General features: G+C 34.1%; 1 protein-coding gene across 12 annotated transcripts in view; it reads right to left on the reverse strand.

Annotated features, from left to right (window-relative positions):
- The window catches only part of LOC148596443 (phosphatidylinositol 4-phosphate 5-kinase type-1 alpha-like), a 52996-nt gene that overhangs the window by 14419 nt on the left and 21664 nt on the right, over positions 1-16913 (reverse strand). For 7 of the 12 annotated variants that reach the window (XM_088564413.1, XM_088564414.1, XM_088564411.1 and 4 more), the window contains 7 exons: positions 16298-16430; positions 12586-12673; positions 8296-8349; positions 3736-3864; positions 2720-2876; positions 1306-1475; positions 67-254 (listed from right to left, as the gene is read on the reverse strand). In XM_088564413.1, the coding sequence (XP_088420539.1) occupies positions 67-254; positions 1306-1475; positions 2720-2876; positions 3736-3864; positions 8296-8349; positions 12586-12673; positions 16298-16430 (919 nt within the window). The remainder of the gene's footprint in view (positions 1-66; positions 255-1305; positions 1476-2719; positions 2877-3735; positions 3865-8295; positions 8350-12585; positions 12674-16297; positions 16431-16913) is intronic. The other 5 variants (XM_088564419.1, XM_088564418.1, XM_088564416.1 and 2 more) reach the window with 1 other exon arrangement.

Below are 16913 nucleotides of genomic sequence, written 5' to 3' on the forward strand. Positions count from 1 at the left end.
CAATTTTTCCTATGTATCAAATCTAAACAAAGCAACCTTAAGCTGAGGGTCAACTAAAGTTCTCACCATTTCTTCTTCATCTAACTGATTTGTAACACTGCCCCCCTCCTGGTTAGTCAGGGTTGTGTCTTTATTTATTTGTTCGTTATCATCCACAGCTGAAGCATAAGATGTCTCTGTGCTACTGATCAGGGTATTATTTACAGATTTCACGGGAGAAGATTCTGAGTCTAACTCTGCCTGGAAACTTTGTTCTGAAAATAGACACAAACTTTAGGAGGTGGACCTAGGGTAAGGGACATAACTCTTGAAATCAGTGGTATGCGTGTGTCATATTCAATTTCACCAAAGCCTTTTATGCTTTCCTTTGAATCAGAATGAAATCAGTCCAAGTTACTTTGATGCTAACATGAGGTTGATGTAAATTGGTGAATATAAACATTCCAATGATTTGTACGATTTGTGTCCCTTACCATAGGCTACCTCTTTAATTCTAATCTGAAAACAGAGATAAAAAAAAATATGTCCCACAACAAGCAGTAATAAATATTTCAATATTCCTAAAACATTGAGGCTTCAATTTCGCATTGCACGTGGTAGAACCTCTAAGTGATTGGCTTTCTATTTCGATAGTTTTTGTTTTGAGTTCCTCTGGTATACAATTAATGTTAGGATTTAGATCTTCCTATAAATATATTTCTAATGAGGCTGATGAGAAGTTACTCATTGAAAAACATGTACAGCATATAAAAATGTGCAATGTGTTTTGAAAACAGACTTAAAGAACTTTAGTGAATACACTCTTAATACACTACTACACAAAAATCTGACCAAGGATTAATAAGCCACCTTATTCAATATCAGCAGTCACTGATTAATTGATTAATTGGTTATGGTTAAACATCCTATGCCTGATATTTCAGGACAAGAAGGATAGACATTGATTTGATAAGGTGTAACTTGGCGTACCTATTTCACTGTAACAACTGGGTGTAGATAAGGTGTAACTTGGCGTACCTATTTCACCTTAACAACAGGGTGTAGATAAGGTGTAACTTGGCGTACATATTTCACTGTAACAACTGGGTGTAGATAAGGTGTAACTTGGCGTACCTATTTCACTGTAACAACTGGGTGTAGATAAGGTGTAACTTGGCGTACCTATTTCACCTCAACAACAGGGTGTAGATAAGGTGTAACTTGGCGTACCTATTTCACTGTAACAACAGGGTGAAGATGGGGTGTAACTTGGCGTACCTATTTCACTGTAAGTACTGGGTGTAGATAAGGTGTAACTTGGCCTACCTATTTCACTGTAACAACTGGGTGTAGATGGGGTGTAACTTGGTGTACCCTCTGTAAAGTCTGTGTGGGTTGGAGTTGACTCAGATAAACTCAGGTTTGGAGATGCTGGAATCTGTGATGTCACTTCCTGATATGTTACGGTGAATTTACCACTGCTGGAATAGTCCAATCTACAAAACAATATGACTTCCTGATTTACTGCACCATCTATATGAGACTTGAATGAGTAGACAAGGATGTTTAAAACCGCTTCTGCTGAGAGTAATCTTAACATCAATGACAAGGAGAAGTTTCTGTAAATTGTTTGAAAAATAACAATATTGACATTTTTGTCTGTGTAATCTATTACAAAAACTTCTCCCTGTCAAAAACAAAGGGAGAAGTCAGCACAAACGAGGAGAATTTACCCCTCTAGATTATGATCTGCTTCTGTTAAATTTATCACTGCTTGAACACTCAAATTTTGATCACATACAACAAGTAAATCACTATTTAAAAACATTGATTTCATTTATGTGTTAATCCTGAACTTTTAGACCAAAATTAATAATATTTATTTTCTACCACTAAATAGAATAAACTGCTAGTGCAGTGTTCTAGCATTTAACTGGTAGGATGTTAAGTCAGAAATGTCTTTAACTGGTAGGATGTTAAGTCAGAAATGTCTTTAACTCGTAGGATGTTAAGTCAGAAATGTCTTTAACTGGTAGGATGTTAAGTCAGAAATGTCTTTCTTAATTTTTTTCTTTTCTTGTATGTTTGTATTCTTCTTGAATAGCTGCCAACTTCTGAAAATGAAAGTGGGACAATGTGTGAATGTGTCACATCATATTTTGCAAACTGAGTTAGTTTGACTTCATTAATATAACCTTTATTGTATTAAAAGTCTCAGTTCTTTTTGAAAACATATACATGTTATATAATAATTAATAGTGAGTAAAACACGATAATCAAAGTTGTTTGGGAGGGTATTCAAAAACTCAGTGGTGTGACTTATCTGGGAGGGGTATTCAACAACTCAGTAGTCATATTTGTCTGGGAGGATATTCAATAACTCAGAAATCACACTTGTCTTGGAAGATACTCAATATCTCAGTAGTCAGACCTGTCTTGGAGGGTGTTCAATATCTCAGTAGTCAGACCTGTCTTGGAGGGTGTTCAATATCTCAGTATGTCAGACCTGTCTTGGAGGGTGTTCAATATCTCAGTAGTCAGACCTCTCTTGGAGGGTGTTCAATATCTCAGTAGTCAGACCTGTCTTGGAGGGTATTCAGTATCTCAAAATTGATTTCATTTATATCATTTACTATTTTCCAAAATTTGCAGCATGCAAAATGCAAAATCCCTAAATGCTCAGATTAGCATACAGATGGCACACTATTAGTACACTATGTAATACACCATCAGCTGTTACCTTCTGTTCTCACTATCTGATGTCCGTGATGTGTAGGACATTTGTGAAGTGTTTGGAGACTGTTGCCCTGGTGATGACCTTGAGGCCAAAGCCTCAGCAAAAGTAGGAGGTGGCGTGGAATTTTCTGGAACAAGGTCTGGTCGTCTGCCTGTTGTACCTGGGAAAAGAAAGGTCAAAAGGTCATATCAACATTGTGGTCGTCATTTGTAAGGTTATACCAGTAAAAATCACAACTAAAGTATTGTAAACTTACCACCTATAGACTTAGAAAAATCATAATTGAAGAAAACTTACCACCTACTGGCTTAGCTAAATCTCAGTTAATGTAAACAGTAAAGGGAAAACCAAGATTTTAGTGGAAATCAAAAGAATGTTATCAAAGGGGCAAAGACCAGACATGTGAAACAGACACACACAGCAAAATCACAGTTAATGTAACCTAACCACCTATAGGCTTAGCAAAATCACAATTAATGTAAACTAACCACATATTGGCTTAGCAAAATCTCAGTTAATGTAAACTAACCACAGATTGACTTAGCAAAATTTCAATTAATGTAAACTTACCACCATTTGGCTTAGCAAAATCTCAGTTAATGTAAACTTATCACCAATTGGCTTAGCAAAATCTCAGCTAATGTAAACTTACCACCAATTGGCTTAGTAAAATCTCAGCTTATGTAAACTTACCACCTATTTGCTTGTGATGTCAAAATCTCAATAAATGTAAACTTCCACATATTGGCTTATAAAAATCACAATTGATGCAAACTTACAGCATTGAGACTTAGCAAATTCCAAATGAAAGTAAGCTTACCAGCTATTAGCTTAACAAAATCACAGTTAATGTAAACTTACTACCTTTTGGCTTAGCAGAATCACAATTAATGTAAACTTACTGCCTTGAGACGTAGCAGAATCACAATTAATGTAAACTTACTGCCTTGAGACGTAGCAAATTCCCAATGAACTTACCATCTATTGGCTAATCAAAATCTCAACAAATGTAAACTAACCTGTTATTGGCTGACTGTCATCAGAGTAGGAGGTGTATGTTCTGTGTTTTGATAAATCAGCCTCCCCTTCAGATGCTGTGTGCCTTCGTGATGAGACTGGTTTCCTCTTCGATGGAGAATGTTTTATAGCTATAAATTATATATACAAAAATTATTCCACTAAATACCATCAGTCAATGAAATCTAAGTGTTTCTCAAACACTTTTGAATTTATGAGTACACAGTTTGATCTCAACGATATGAACCTAACGATATCTATATCAGGCCAATAGAAACCACAACAGTCCCTAGCAATTGACATTGGAAAATCAGGCAAATAGAAACCAGAACAGTCCATACAACTGACATTGGAAATTCAGGCCAATAGAAACCAGAAGAGTCCCTAGCAACAGACATTGGTATATCAGGCCAATAGAAACCAGAACGGTCCCTAGCAACAGACATTGGTAAATCAGGCCAATAGAAACCAGAACGGTCCCTAGCAACAGACATTGGTAAATCAGGCCAATAGAAACCAGAACGGTCCCTAGCAACAGACATTGGTAAATCAGGCCAATAGAAAACAGAACGGTCCCTAGCAACAGACATTGGTAAATCTGTCCAATAGAAACCAGAACGGTCCCTTGCAACTGACATTGGAAAATCAAGCCAGTAGAAAACAGAAGAGACTCTTTCAATTGATATTGGTAAATCAGGCCAAATAGATTTAGGTGGGTTATACACATTTAAACAGAGAATTTACTTCCAATAGTCTTGATTATTAATCATTGAATAAAATTTTCATATCAAAATTAACCAGATAAATCAATTTATACAGTTAAGTTTAAATTTAACCAAAGTATTTAATTATATTTACTTGAGGAACATACATTTACTATTCAATTAATTTTGAGTAAAGATTTACATGCTACTGATAACCACGTTTTTAAAGGTCTAAGAACAGACAAGGTTGACAATGTTCAGGGAGATCAAGGGTCTCCATTCCATAATTCAAGTAGGTCAAGGGTCAATGCTCCATAATTTAATGAGGCAAAGGATTTAAAATGGTCAAAGTTTAATGTTCCATATTTTATAGAGCTTAAGGTTTAATGTTCCATAATTTAAAAGTGTCAAGGGTTCATATTCCATAATTTAAAGAGGTCAAGGTCAATGTTCCATGCTCAACTAACAAATCATAAACAAACAAACATGATATTCTACAAAATGTTTATGTTACTTTATGCTAATTAATATTTTTACCACATTCTATGAAAATGATAATGTGTTTAACATTGGTACTACAGAACTATTCACAATCTGTAGAGCATAATTTGTAGTCAAACTTCTTAGAAATTACCAAGAATCCAAAGTAAAAACATATCAATTTGAAATAAAAGAATGTGAAATTATTTTGCTCGTGGAATAATATCATATTAAGTACATTGTCTCCCTTCTGTACACAAACCACAAAAATGTTAACACAAAATTTATACAAAATCAAACAAAATTTTGGAACTGAAAAAGGAGAGACACAAGACAACCTACTTAGTATAATCTATATTAATGGACATTCCAACAAGATAGTCCTAAAATAAATAACTTGAGTGCATAACAATACAACATAGAGGTCAATAAATAGAACATGCTGGCTAAAGAAAAGAACTTAAATACTTCAGAAGTCTGTATTATTTTAAAGAAAACAATTAACACTTTCCATTCAAGCCACATAAAATAAATCAGGCCTCGGATTCAAAAAGTATACTAAGGTCTTTCTTAAAATACTGAACATTATAGTCATTTTAAAAATTAATGATATCTGGGTAAAAAGAACAACAAAGTACCAACTAAACAACTCTAGGAACAATGAAATAACAAAGTACCAACAATATAACTCTAGGAACAATGAAATAACAAAGTACCAACAATACAACTCTAGGAACAATGAAATAACAAAGTACCAACATTTAAACAACTCTGGAAACAATAAAACAACAAAGTACCAACAAAACAACTCTGGAAACAATAACATAACAAAGTACCAACAAAACAACTCTGGAAACAATAAAAGAACCAACAAAACAACTCTAGGAACAATAAAAAAACAAAGTACCAACATTTAAACAACTCTGGAAACAATAACATAACAACATAGTACCAACAAAACAACTCTGAGAACAATGAAATAACAAAGTACCAACAAAACAACTCTGGGAACAATAAAATAACAAAGTACCAAAAAAAAACGACTCTGGAAACAATAAAAGAACCATCAAAAACAACTCTGGGAACAATAAAAGAACAACAGAGTACCAACAAAACAACTCTGGGAACAATAAAACAACAAAGTACCAACAAAACAACTCTGGGAACAATAACAGAACAAAGAACCAACAAAACAACTGTGGGAACAATAAAATAACAAAGTACCAACATTTAAACAACTCTGGAAACAATAAAAGAACCATCAAAAACAACTCTGGGAACAATAAAATAACAACAAAGTACCAACAAAACATTTCTGGAAACAATAAAAGAACAACAAAATACCAACAAAACAACTCTGGGAAGAATCAAATAACAACAAAGTACCAACAAAACAACTCTGGGAAGAATAAAATAACAACTAAGTACCAACAAAACAACTCTGGGAACAATAAAATAACAAAGTACCAACAAAACAACTCTGGGAACAATAAAACAACAAAGTACCAACAAAACAACTCTGGGAACAATAACAGAACAAAGAACCAACAAAACAACTGTGGGAACAATAAAATAACAAAGTACCAACATTTAAACAACTCTGGAAACAATAAAAGAACCCTCAAAAACAACTCTGGGAACAATAAAATAACAACAAAGTACCAACAAAACATTTCTGGAAACAATAAAAGAACAACAAAATACCAACAAAACAACTCTGGGAAGAATCAAATAACAACAAAGTACCAACAAAACAACTCTGGGAAGAATAAAATAACAACTAAGTACCAACAAAACAACTCTGGGAACAATAAAATAACAAAGTACCAACAAAACAACTCTGGGAACAATAAAATAACTAAGTACCACAAAATAACTCTGGGAACAATAAAAAAAACATAAAGGAACCAACTCCTAAAGCACCAAACAACAAAAAAAAACAAAAAACAAACATAAAAATAAAGTGATCTATCAAAAACAACAAAAAAATCAATAAAACAACATGGCTTTAAAACATTTAAATATCTTCCATCTTATAAAATCACATCTTCAAATTATAAGATGGACAGCTGAAAAAGTGGCCATTGACAAAACAGAAAGATAGCTGAACAAATGTCCTTATTTTAAAGAAAAAGATAGCTAAACAAATGGCATGAGTTTAGAAAGAAATACATCTGAATAAATGTCCTGAGATTAAACAGTTAGACAAGTACCAATAAACAGAGTTCATAATTTTCCTTTCCTCGTTTGTCCCTGGACTTGACTTTTTATGAGCAACTCAGCGGGTGTTTCTAGAAAAGCAGAGGACGCTTGCCCTACCGGTGCACCTGGTCCATACTCCCAGTTTTTAGTGGAGTCCGAGTTGCTCATTTGCTTTTGTTACTTTGTATGTATGATTTTAGTTACTTTATGTTCTTTGTTGTGTATGTCTGTTTTTCATGTCTTGTCTTTGTCCCTGGATTACATTCTTTTGATTAAAGCTATAACCTTGGTTCTCTTGATTACTCTTTCATGTAAAAGATAAACAACTGAACCAATGGCCAGAGTTTAGAAAGATAAACAGATGAACCAATGGCCAGAGTTTAGAAAGATAAACAGATGAACCAATGGCCAGAGTTTAGAAAGATAGACAAGTAAACAATGGTCCTGCATCTAAACAGGTAGAGAGCTGAACAAATTTCCTGAGGTTAAACAGATAGAGCACTGAATAATTGTCCAGAGTTTAATAAGAAAGACAGGTGAACTATGTTCCACATCTTAACAGATAGACAGCTGAAAGCATGTTCCACATTTAAACAGAGACAGTGGAACATATGTTCCAAATTTAAACAGAAAGACAGTTAAACAAATTTTCCAAATTTAAACAGATAGACAGCTGAACAAATATTCCACATTTAAACAGATAGACAGCTTAACAAATGGCCCAAGTTTAGACAGCCAGACAACTGAATAAATGTAATGAGCTTAAGCAGATAGACAGCTATATGAATTGTTTAAACAGATAGTAGGCTGAACAAATGGCCTGAGTTCAAACAGATGGACAGTAGAATAAATTTTCCAAATTTAAATAGATTAACAGCTTAACAAATGGCCTTAGTTTAAACAGATAGACATCTTTCTTAAACAGATAGATCAGTTCTAAGTTTAGACAGATTTACAAAGGTCTGGAAATTGAAAAACTTCCCTACTGTACATTGCATTTTTCTGGTTGGTAAATAAAATTCATTAGTACAGAGCAACATGAACATTAAATGAGAAACAATAAATGTCTGGAAAACAGAGTTTCTTAACCCAGAAATAAAATCAATACACTAAAGTCTTAATGCAAGCATGCTAATATAAACTAAAAATATACTCAAGGGAGACAACTCTGTTTACCTAATTTGGCGATTTTTCTAAATCTCTGTGACCCCTTGAAAGTGGGTGGATCCACTAAGCACATAAAAAAGCAAATAAAGCAATATAAATACTGCTGAACAGATGGTGGACTTCTAAACATGTGTGTTAAACAAATGTGTAATTAATGTGAACAAACAATCAGTATTTCTATAAATGTAAATATTCTAAGGTATACATCATTGTCTTCAGACCTGTTTATGCTACTTTAATACCAACTGTACTTTTTGTCTTTATTTATGAAGATGATCTGTAAAATCTTGAACTTTGTGTCATTTTAACATGGGTATTTGGACAGGTTCACAATCTATAGAGTAAACACCTCAGTATCAAGGTTAGCCATTTTCTAAGACACTAGTTATGTGATAACCCCAAGAAGTAATGTTCATAGATAAATGCAAAGAAAAATTATTTTGAAAAAGAATTATATTGAACACTAGGTCTTGAAATATTCAAAAGTGTGGTGAATTATCTCTTTAACAGACATGGTGTCGGCCCCACAACACCAGGACAGTCACATCTATAGACTGTCAAACCACAAACCCATACGTCAATTTGTCTTCAATGAAACAGACAATTATCGTTTTCAAAACTTGATCATCATAAACATGTACAAAAGTGGATGAAATGACTTAATTACAATAACTGTTATATTAAACACCATTGGGAAGTGCTGAACGCAGCTGATGTTTAACATTTCTAATATTAAACACCATTGGGAAGTGCTGAACGCAGCTGAAGTTTAACATTTCTAATATTAAACACCATTGGGAAGTGCTGAACGCAGCTGATGTTTAACATTTCTAATATTAAACACCATTGGGAAGTGCTGAACGCAGCTGATGTTTAACATTTCTAATATTAAACACCATTGGGAAGTGCTGAACGCAGCTGATGTTTAACATTTCTAATATTAAACTCCATTGGGAAGTGCTGAACGCAGCTGATGTTTAACATTTCTAATATTAAACACCATTGGGAAGTGCTGAACGCAGCTGAAGTTTAACATTTCTAATATTAAACACCACTGGGAAGTGCTGAACACAGCAGATGTTTAACATTTCTAATATTAAACTCCATTGGGAAGTGCTGAACGCAGCTGATGTTTAACATTTATAGGAATCTTAGTTCTACATAAGGTGTGCAATAAAAGATTCTTCACATTTACAAAAGAGTGAGTTTGAATTTGGATTTCTGATATAACAAGACCAGTTTTTAAATTGACCACTAAATTATTTGGGCAACATGTTCATAGATTGTATAAACTATATTTGGATGACACAGCCTCGTAGAAAAATATCACATTTTAAAATGGTACTGCGACATTTTATCGTCCCAAAACACCATTAGAGTTTTTTTATTGGTAGTCTTCAACATATAACAAGTATGACTGCATTAATCAATAATATTTTGAAAGGATTTTAATGATCAAATATAAATATATACAGCTTCAAAACTAGCTGTGTGGCAAATTTCCGTCTGGCAAGAATGTAGCAAGATTTATGGATGACTACTTATGGTTAGGAATGACTCTATTTTCCCCCTTCAATGGCATCATAACTAAAGATGTGTTTAATCAAACTGTGATCTTATTGACTGATAAAGCAGAATACAAAATTTCTATAAGATTTGACAGCAGAATTAGTAAAAAGCAGCATATATTTAAAACTTTACAAAATTTTAGATAGATTAGTTGAAGGAAAATTTCTTTATGTGATTAAATTGTTTTTTGCAGACTTTTGGTACAAATATGTACTATGTCTCATGAATTTAGTTCTACCCCATTCTTCAAAACTCTGGTTAAATTGCATCACATAGCATTATTGTGACATTGGTTGACTCAAACTTTTGCACCAGTATTGGCTGTGAAGGAGAGCATTTAATCTCTAGGAACATTTCTATACATGTACTTATAACTGACTTGTGAATATTTAATTTTATTCACAGTGAAAAATTCTCTGAGTATAACCCAGTTTCCATGGTTACCAATATTCTTACTTGGACTACAGGTATGTTTAGTGATTATGAAATTTAAAAAAGGTTTCATATGACATAAATACACTGCAAACAATATCATTGGCTACCTGTCAAAACATCACTAAAAAGTTTCAGTTGGTGAACAGAGGCCAAAAATGTCAATAAGTTCCAGTTGGTGAACAGAGGCCAAAAAAATCATTAAGTTTAAATTTGGTGAACAGAGGCCAAAAATGTCAATAAGTTTCAGTTGGTGAACAGAGGCCAAAAACATCACTATGTTTCAGTTGGTGAGCAGAGGCCTTGCCAAAAATGTCAATAAGTTTCAGTTGGTGAACAGAGGCCTTGCCAAAAATGTTAACAAGTTTCAGTTGGTGAACAGAGGCCTTGCCAAAAATGTTAACAAGTTTCAGTTGGTAAACAGGGGTCCAAAAATGTCAGTAAGTTTCAGTTGGTGAACAGAGGCAAAAAAAATCACTAAGTTTAAATTGGTGAACAGAGGCCAAAAATGTCAATAAGTTTAAGTTGGTGAACAGAGGCCAAAAACATCACTAAGTTTCACTTGGTGAACAGAGGCCTTCCCAAAAATATTAATAAGTTTCATTTGGTGAACAGGGGTCCAAAAATGTCAGTAAGTTTCAGTTGGTGAACAGAGGCAAAAAAAATCACTAAGTTTAAATTGGTGAACAGAGGCCTTCCCAAAAATGTTAATAAGTTTCATTTGGTGAACAGAGGCCAAAAACATCACTAAGTTTCACTTGGTGAACAGAGGCCTTCCCAAAAATGTCAATAAGTTTCAGTTGGTAAACAGAGGCCTTGCCAAAAATGTCAGTACATTAGATGCTCTGCCAAAAATGTCAATAAGTTTCAGCTGATGAATAGATGCCCTGCCAAACAAATTCACCAAGTTTCAGATGGTGAACAAATGCCTTGCCAAAAATATCAATGAATTTCAATTGGTGAACAGAGGCCTTGCCAAAAATGTCAATAAGTTTCAGCTGATGAATAGATGCCCTGCCAAACAAATTCACCAAGTTTCAGATGGTGAACAAATGCCTAGCCAAAAATATCAATAAATTTCAATTGGTGAACAGAGGCCTTGCCAAAAATGTCAATAAGTTTCAGCTGATGAATAGATGCCCTGTCAAAAAAATTCACCAAGTTTCAGTTGGTGAGCAAATGCCTTGCCAAAAATGTCAACAAGTTTCAGCTGCTGAATAGATGCCTTGCTAAAAACATCACCAAGTTTCAGTTGGTGAACAGAGGCCCTACCAAAAATGTCAGTAAGTTTAAGATAAGAAGCTGATGCCTAGTGGAAAATATCAATACAAGTTGCTCTTGTCAACAGGAAATTGATGCAAGAAGTATTGTAAACCCCACAAAGCTGCATAACCTAAATTTTGAAACATTGTAAACCCTACAATGCTGCACAAACTAAATTTCAAATCTGGATAAGAAGGGGTACTAGCTGTTTCAAGTTTGCACCAATCTCTCCCATGGAGTATACCTACGTAGTACCTATCTCCCCAGTGGAGTATACCTACATAGTACCAATCTCTCCCATGGAGTATACCTACATAGTACCAATCTCCTCAATAGAGTATACCTATGTAGTACCAATCTCCTCAATAGAGTATACCTATGTAGCACCAACCTCCCCTATGGAGTATAAGTACATAGTACCCATCTCCCCCATGGAGTATACCTACGTGTACCAATCTCCCCCATGGAGTATACCTACGTAGTACCAATCTCCCAAACGGAGTATACCTACATAGTACCAATCTCCCCCATGGAGTATACCTACATAGTACCAATCTCCATGGAGTATACCTACATAGTACCAATCTCCCCCATGAAGTACACCTACATAGTACCTATCTCCACAATGGAGTTTACCTACATACAACTTAGGTCAGTCAATACTGTGAAAGTACTTATTCATGGATACCAACTTTTATGGTTTAGTATGGAGATTCTTTGATTTGACAACTCCATCATACAAGTGAAAGGGAAATATCCATTGGGAACCAAATTTAGTTTTATGAATGGTTACTATGATAGAAATGAGCCTAAGCTTTATGAGTTAACGGGATAAGAATTTTGTACAAAATAAACTAAAGACAATGAACAACAAGTTGGCATAAGCTCCAACAGACCTTTAGAAAATAAAACATTTTAATCTGAGTTGAAAAGTAAAGTAAAAAAAATCCACAAATTCTAGAAAATCTACAACAATTCAGATACCTCTACCAACAATATCTTAAAGTAATTAGTTATATAATAATAAATACTAACGTGTTGGAAGTTTCTTAAAAACTCTCTTGGACATGAAATCCTGGAATCTTTGACAGTAAAAACTTGGTCTATGGACTGATATGGAATCCTACAAATTAAAAAACTTCAGTTACAATATCACCATTAACCTTTCAGTAACTAACTCTTTCTATATCACCATCAAAATTACTTACAGTTTAAATATCACCACCAAATAACTTATAGTTCAAATATCATCACCAATTAATCTTCAGTGACTTTCTCTTTAAATATCATCTTTTACGGCTGATCTTCACAAACTTAGAGTTTAAATATCAATATCAAGCAACTTTACACTTTGAATATTACCACCAAGCAACTTAACTTATGCTTTAAATATCATCACCAAGCAACTTAACTTATGCTTTAAATATCACCATCAAGCAACTTAACTTATGCTTTAAATATCACCATCAAGCAACATAACTTATGCTTTAAATATCACCAACAAGTAACTTAACTCACACTTTAAATATCACTATCAACTTACAATTTCAACATTACCACCAACAAGTACTATGAATTAAAGGGCAAATAACTCTGGAATGACACCAGCAATTTGCATCAAAATGATGAAACATAAAATTTCATGTAATTTTCTGTGTCAAAGGGCCATAAATTCCGTATAAACCATTTTGCCGCAATAATATTTAAATTTAATTTGTAACTTGTCATAAGACTAGAAATCAATTGGATGAGGCATTACAAAGAAAAGTCTGGAAAACAAAATTTTATGAAATTTTCTATGTCCAAAGGACACAACTTCTGTAAAAATCATTCAACCGTTACATCATTCGAACTTAACTTGTGACTTGTCATGATAAGACTATATACCAAATATGAAATCAATTGGACGAGGAATTACGAAAAAAAGTCCAGAAAACATAAAATTTCATGAAATTTTCTATGTCCAAGGGCCATAACTTCTGTAAAATTCATTCAACCGTAATGTCATTCAAACTTAACTTGTAACTTGTCATGATAAGACTATAAACAAAATATGAAATCAATTGGATGAAGCATTACAAAAAAAAGTTCGGAAAACATAAAATTTCATGAAATTTTCTATATCCAAGGGCCATAACTCCTGTAAAATTCATTCAACCGTAATGTCATTCAAACTTAACTTGTAACTTGTCATGATAAGACTATAAACAAAATATGAAATCAATTGGATGAAGTGTTACAAAAAAAAGTTCAGAAAACATAAAATTTCATGAAATTTTCTATTTCCAAGGGCCATAACTTCTGTAAAAATCGTTCACCCGAAACGTCATTCAAAATTAACTTGTAACTTGTCATGATAAGACTATACACCAAATATGAAATTGGATGAGGCATTACAAAAAAAAATCCGGAAAACCAAGTGTGACTGATGTACTGACAGACTGACTGACAGACGGACAGCCAGACGGATGGACAGAGTGCAAACCTAAGTTCCCTTCGGCATTTGCTGAAAGGGGACAATTAATTTTACTTTCTGTTTACCAAGAAATTTATGAGTGATGGCTAACTATACTTGACATCACATACAGGACATTTTCAAATTGAAGCTCTACTTTTTTAACTGTCAGGACTTACTGCTAGAGTTGTCTCTCTTTTATTTATTCTGAAGATAGTTCACATATATGCCTGATGTGTTAGTACCAACGAGTCACTTATTGGCTAAAACTGTGCATAACAAATCCTTACAGGAAAATCCCATACTAATATCCGCCATATTGGTTTCCACGGGTATATTTGTTTACAAACGAAGTTCATAAGTTCCTGTGGAACTCATTCGTCTGCTTGATAAACTTCTCGGTATTGTACTTTGTTCGCATAGAATATATCTGAACTAACGCTGAAATGCATTCTGGGTTCTTTGGTTTTTGGACAAACCATTTAAACATAAACAACATCTCCTAGCAACCCGATTACTGTAAGCATGGCCAACTTTTGACAATGTAAATATTAGAACCGAGAATTGAGATCTCACGGGAATTGAATGATTCAATGTTTAGGAAGAAGTCATTTAAGACAATTTAAACGATGGTATGTGCCAATAAAGTCGTAGACAATATTTTTATTCAAATTCAAACAGTATCTTATTTATGTGACACAGAGTATAGCGACAACCCCGTTTTCAATAAACAAGAGGCTCCAAGGAGCCTGAATCGCTCACCTGGTTGAATTTTGCCTTTCATTGGCAATACATTTAACAAGATGTTGTCCAACAATTTTGACTCAAGAAGTCTATTTGGTAGGGCTTATCATAGGATCATTTTAATAACAGAAAGTTTCTTTTAATCTACTGAAAACTGTTAAAAAGAGTCATTTTTCCCCTTTCAAGGGCAATAACTCTTAAAAGGAGTCATCTGACAACTTTCATCCCTGAAGACTTTTGTAGTCCTAATAATAAGGATCATTTCAGCCACTGAAAGAATTTGGCTAAACCTAACAGTTTTGGAAATATATGTGAAAAACTACTGTCTGACCCCTATGTTCTACTTTCAGTAACAACTACCATGTTTTTTGACAGATCAAAAATCCCCATACCAGTTCTATGCAGGATACAACCAAGGAACATTCATACTAAATTTGGTTCTAATTGATCGAATAATGTCAGAGGAGAAGATTTTTGAAAGATATAACATTAAAAATATCATAAATCGTTGAAAAGCGCAATATCTCCAGTTTAAAACCAAAATTTGACCAGATATAGATCTCATCATGCTGAACACTTTAACACATGTTAGAATTTAGCTCAACCTAACGGTTGTGGAGATATATACAAAAATCTGCTGTCTGACCCCTATGTTCTATTTTTAGTAATGCCGGCCATGTTATTTGACAAATAAAAAATCCCCACAACAGTTCTATGCAGGATACCCCAAGGAACAATCATACTAAGTTTGGTTTCAATTGGACCAGTAGTGTCAGAGGAGAAGATTATTGAAAGAAATAACATTAAAAATAGCAAAAATTGCTGAAAAAGGGCAATAACTCCAACATGGCTTAACAGATTAAAACCAAAATTTGACCAGACAGATCTCATCATGCAGAACACTTTTACACAAGTCAGAACTTAGCTAAACCTAACGGCTTTGGAGATATATGTGAAAAACTACTGTCTGACCCCTATAATTTTTAGTAACAGTGGCCATGTTTTTCAACGAATCAAAAATCCCCACATTGGTTCTATGCAGGATACGCCAAGGAACATTTATACCAATCAGTCAAGTATTTTCAGAGGAGAAGAGTTTTGTATAATTGTTGACAACAACAACAAAAGACGGATGCCAAGTGATGGCAATAGCTCACTTGGCCTTTGGCCAGGTGAGCTAAAAATATATGGAAAATAAACAAAGTCCTCTACAAACAGAAAGATGTTGTTAACTTTTTTCCAAAAAGGGATCACACGACATAGCAAACCTACAGAAAGAATATGTAAGCATTTCATGCTGCTGTGAGGAGAAGTTACTGAGAAAAGTGACGGAAAAAAACGATTATGGATCAAAAACTGGACAATGGTAAAATGGTATACACCCTCTTCTTAGGAACCACCATGGTAAATAACCTACTTCTAATGGTGTAGGAATGATAAATATCACCACCATAGTAAAAAAACCTACTTCTAATGGTGCAGGAATGATAAATATCACCACCATGGTAATAGATTTCATGGTATGTTCCAGTTTAATGGTGAACTTACCCCATCTATGACAATAGATTTCATGGTATGTTCCAGTTTTTTCTTGAGTCTGTAACTCTGTAGAATATCAATGATTCCAAGAAAAAGCAAAAGTCGCTCCCCTTTATTATTCTTAGCTGGAATTCCACCAGGACTGAAATAACAAAAAAGTAATCATATTACACAGAAATATAAAGGTAAAAATCATAATGAATAAAATGTTCCAAGGATAAAGATCACTGTACACATGGTAACAGATCACTGTACATATGGTAACAGATCATTGTACACATGGTTACAGATCACTGTACACATGGTTACAGATCACTGTACATATGGTAACAGGTCATTGTACACATGGTTACAGATCACTGTACACATGGTTACAGATCACTGAACACACAGTAACAGATCACTGTACACATGGTAACAGATCACTGTACACATGATTACAGATCACTGTACATATGGTAACAGATCACTGTCTATACGGTTACAGATCACTGTACATATGGTTACAGATCACTGTACACATGGTTACAGATCACTGTACACACGGTAACAGATCATTGTACACACGGTAACAGATCACTGTACACACGATAACAGATCACTGTACGCAAGGCAACAGACCACT

The sequence above is a fragment of the Perna viridis genome, chromosome 15, assembly GCF_037379345.1.
Source record: "Perna viridis isolate PV_CMFRI_1.1 ecotype Kerala chromosome 15, ASM3737934v1, whole genome shotgun sequence".
Taxonomy (NCBI): Eukaryota; Metazoa; Mollusca; class Bivalvia; order Mytilida; family Mytilidae; genus Perna; species Perna viridis.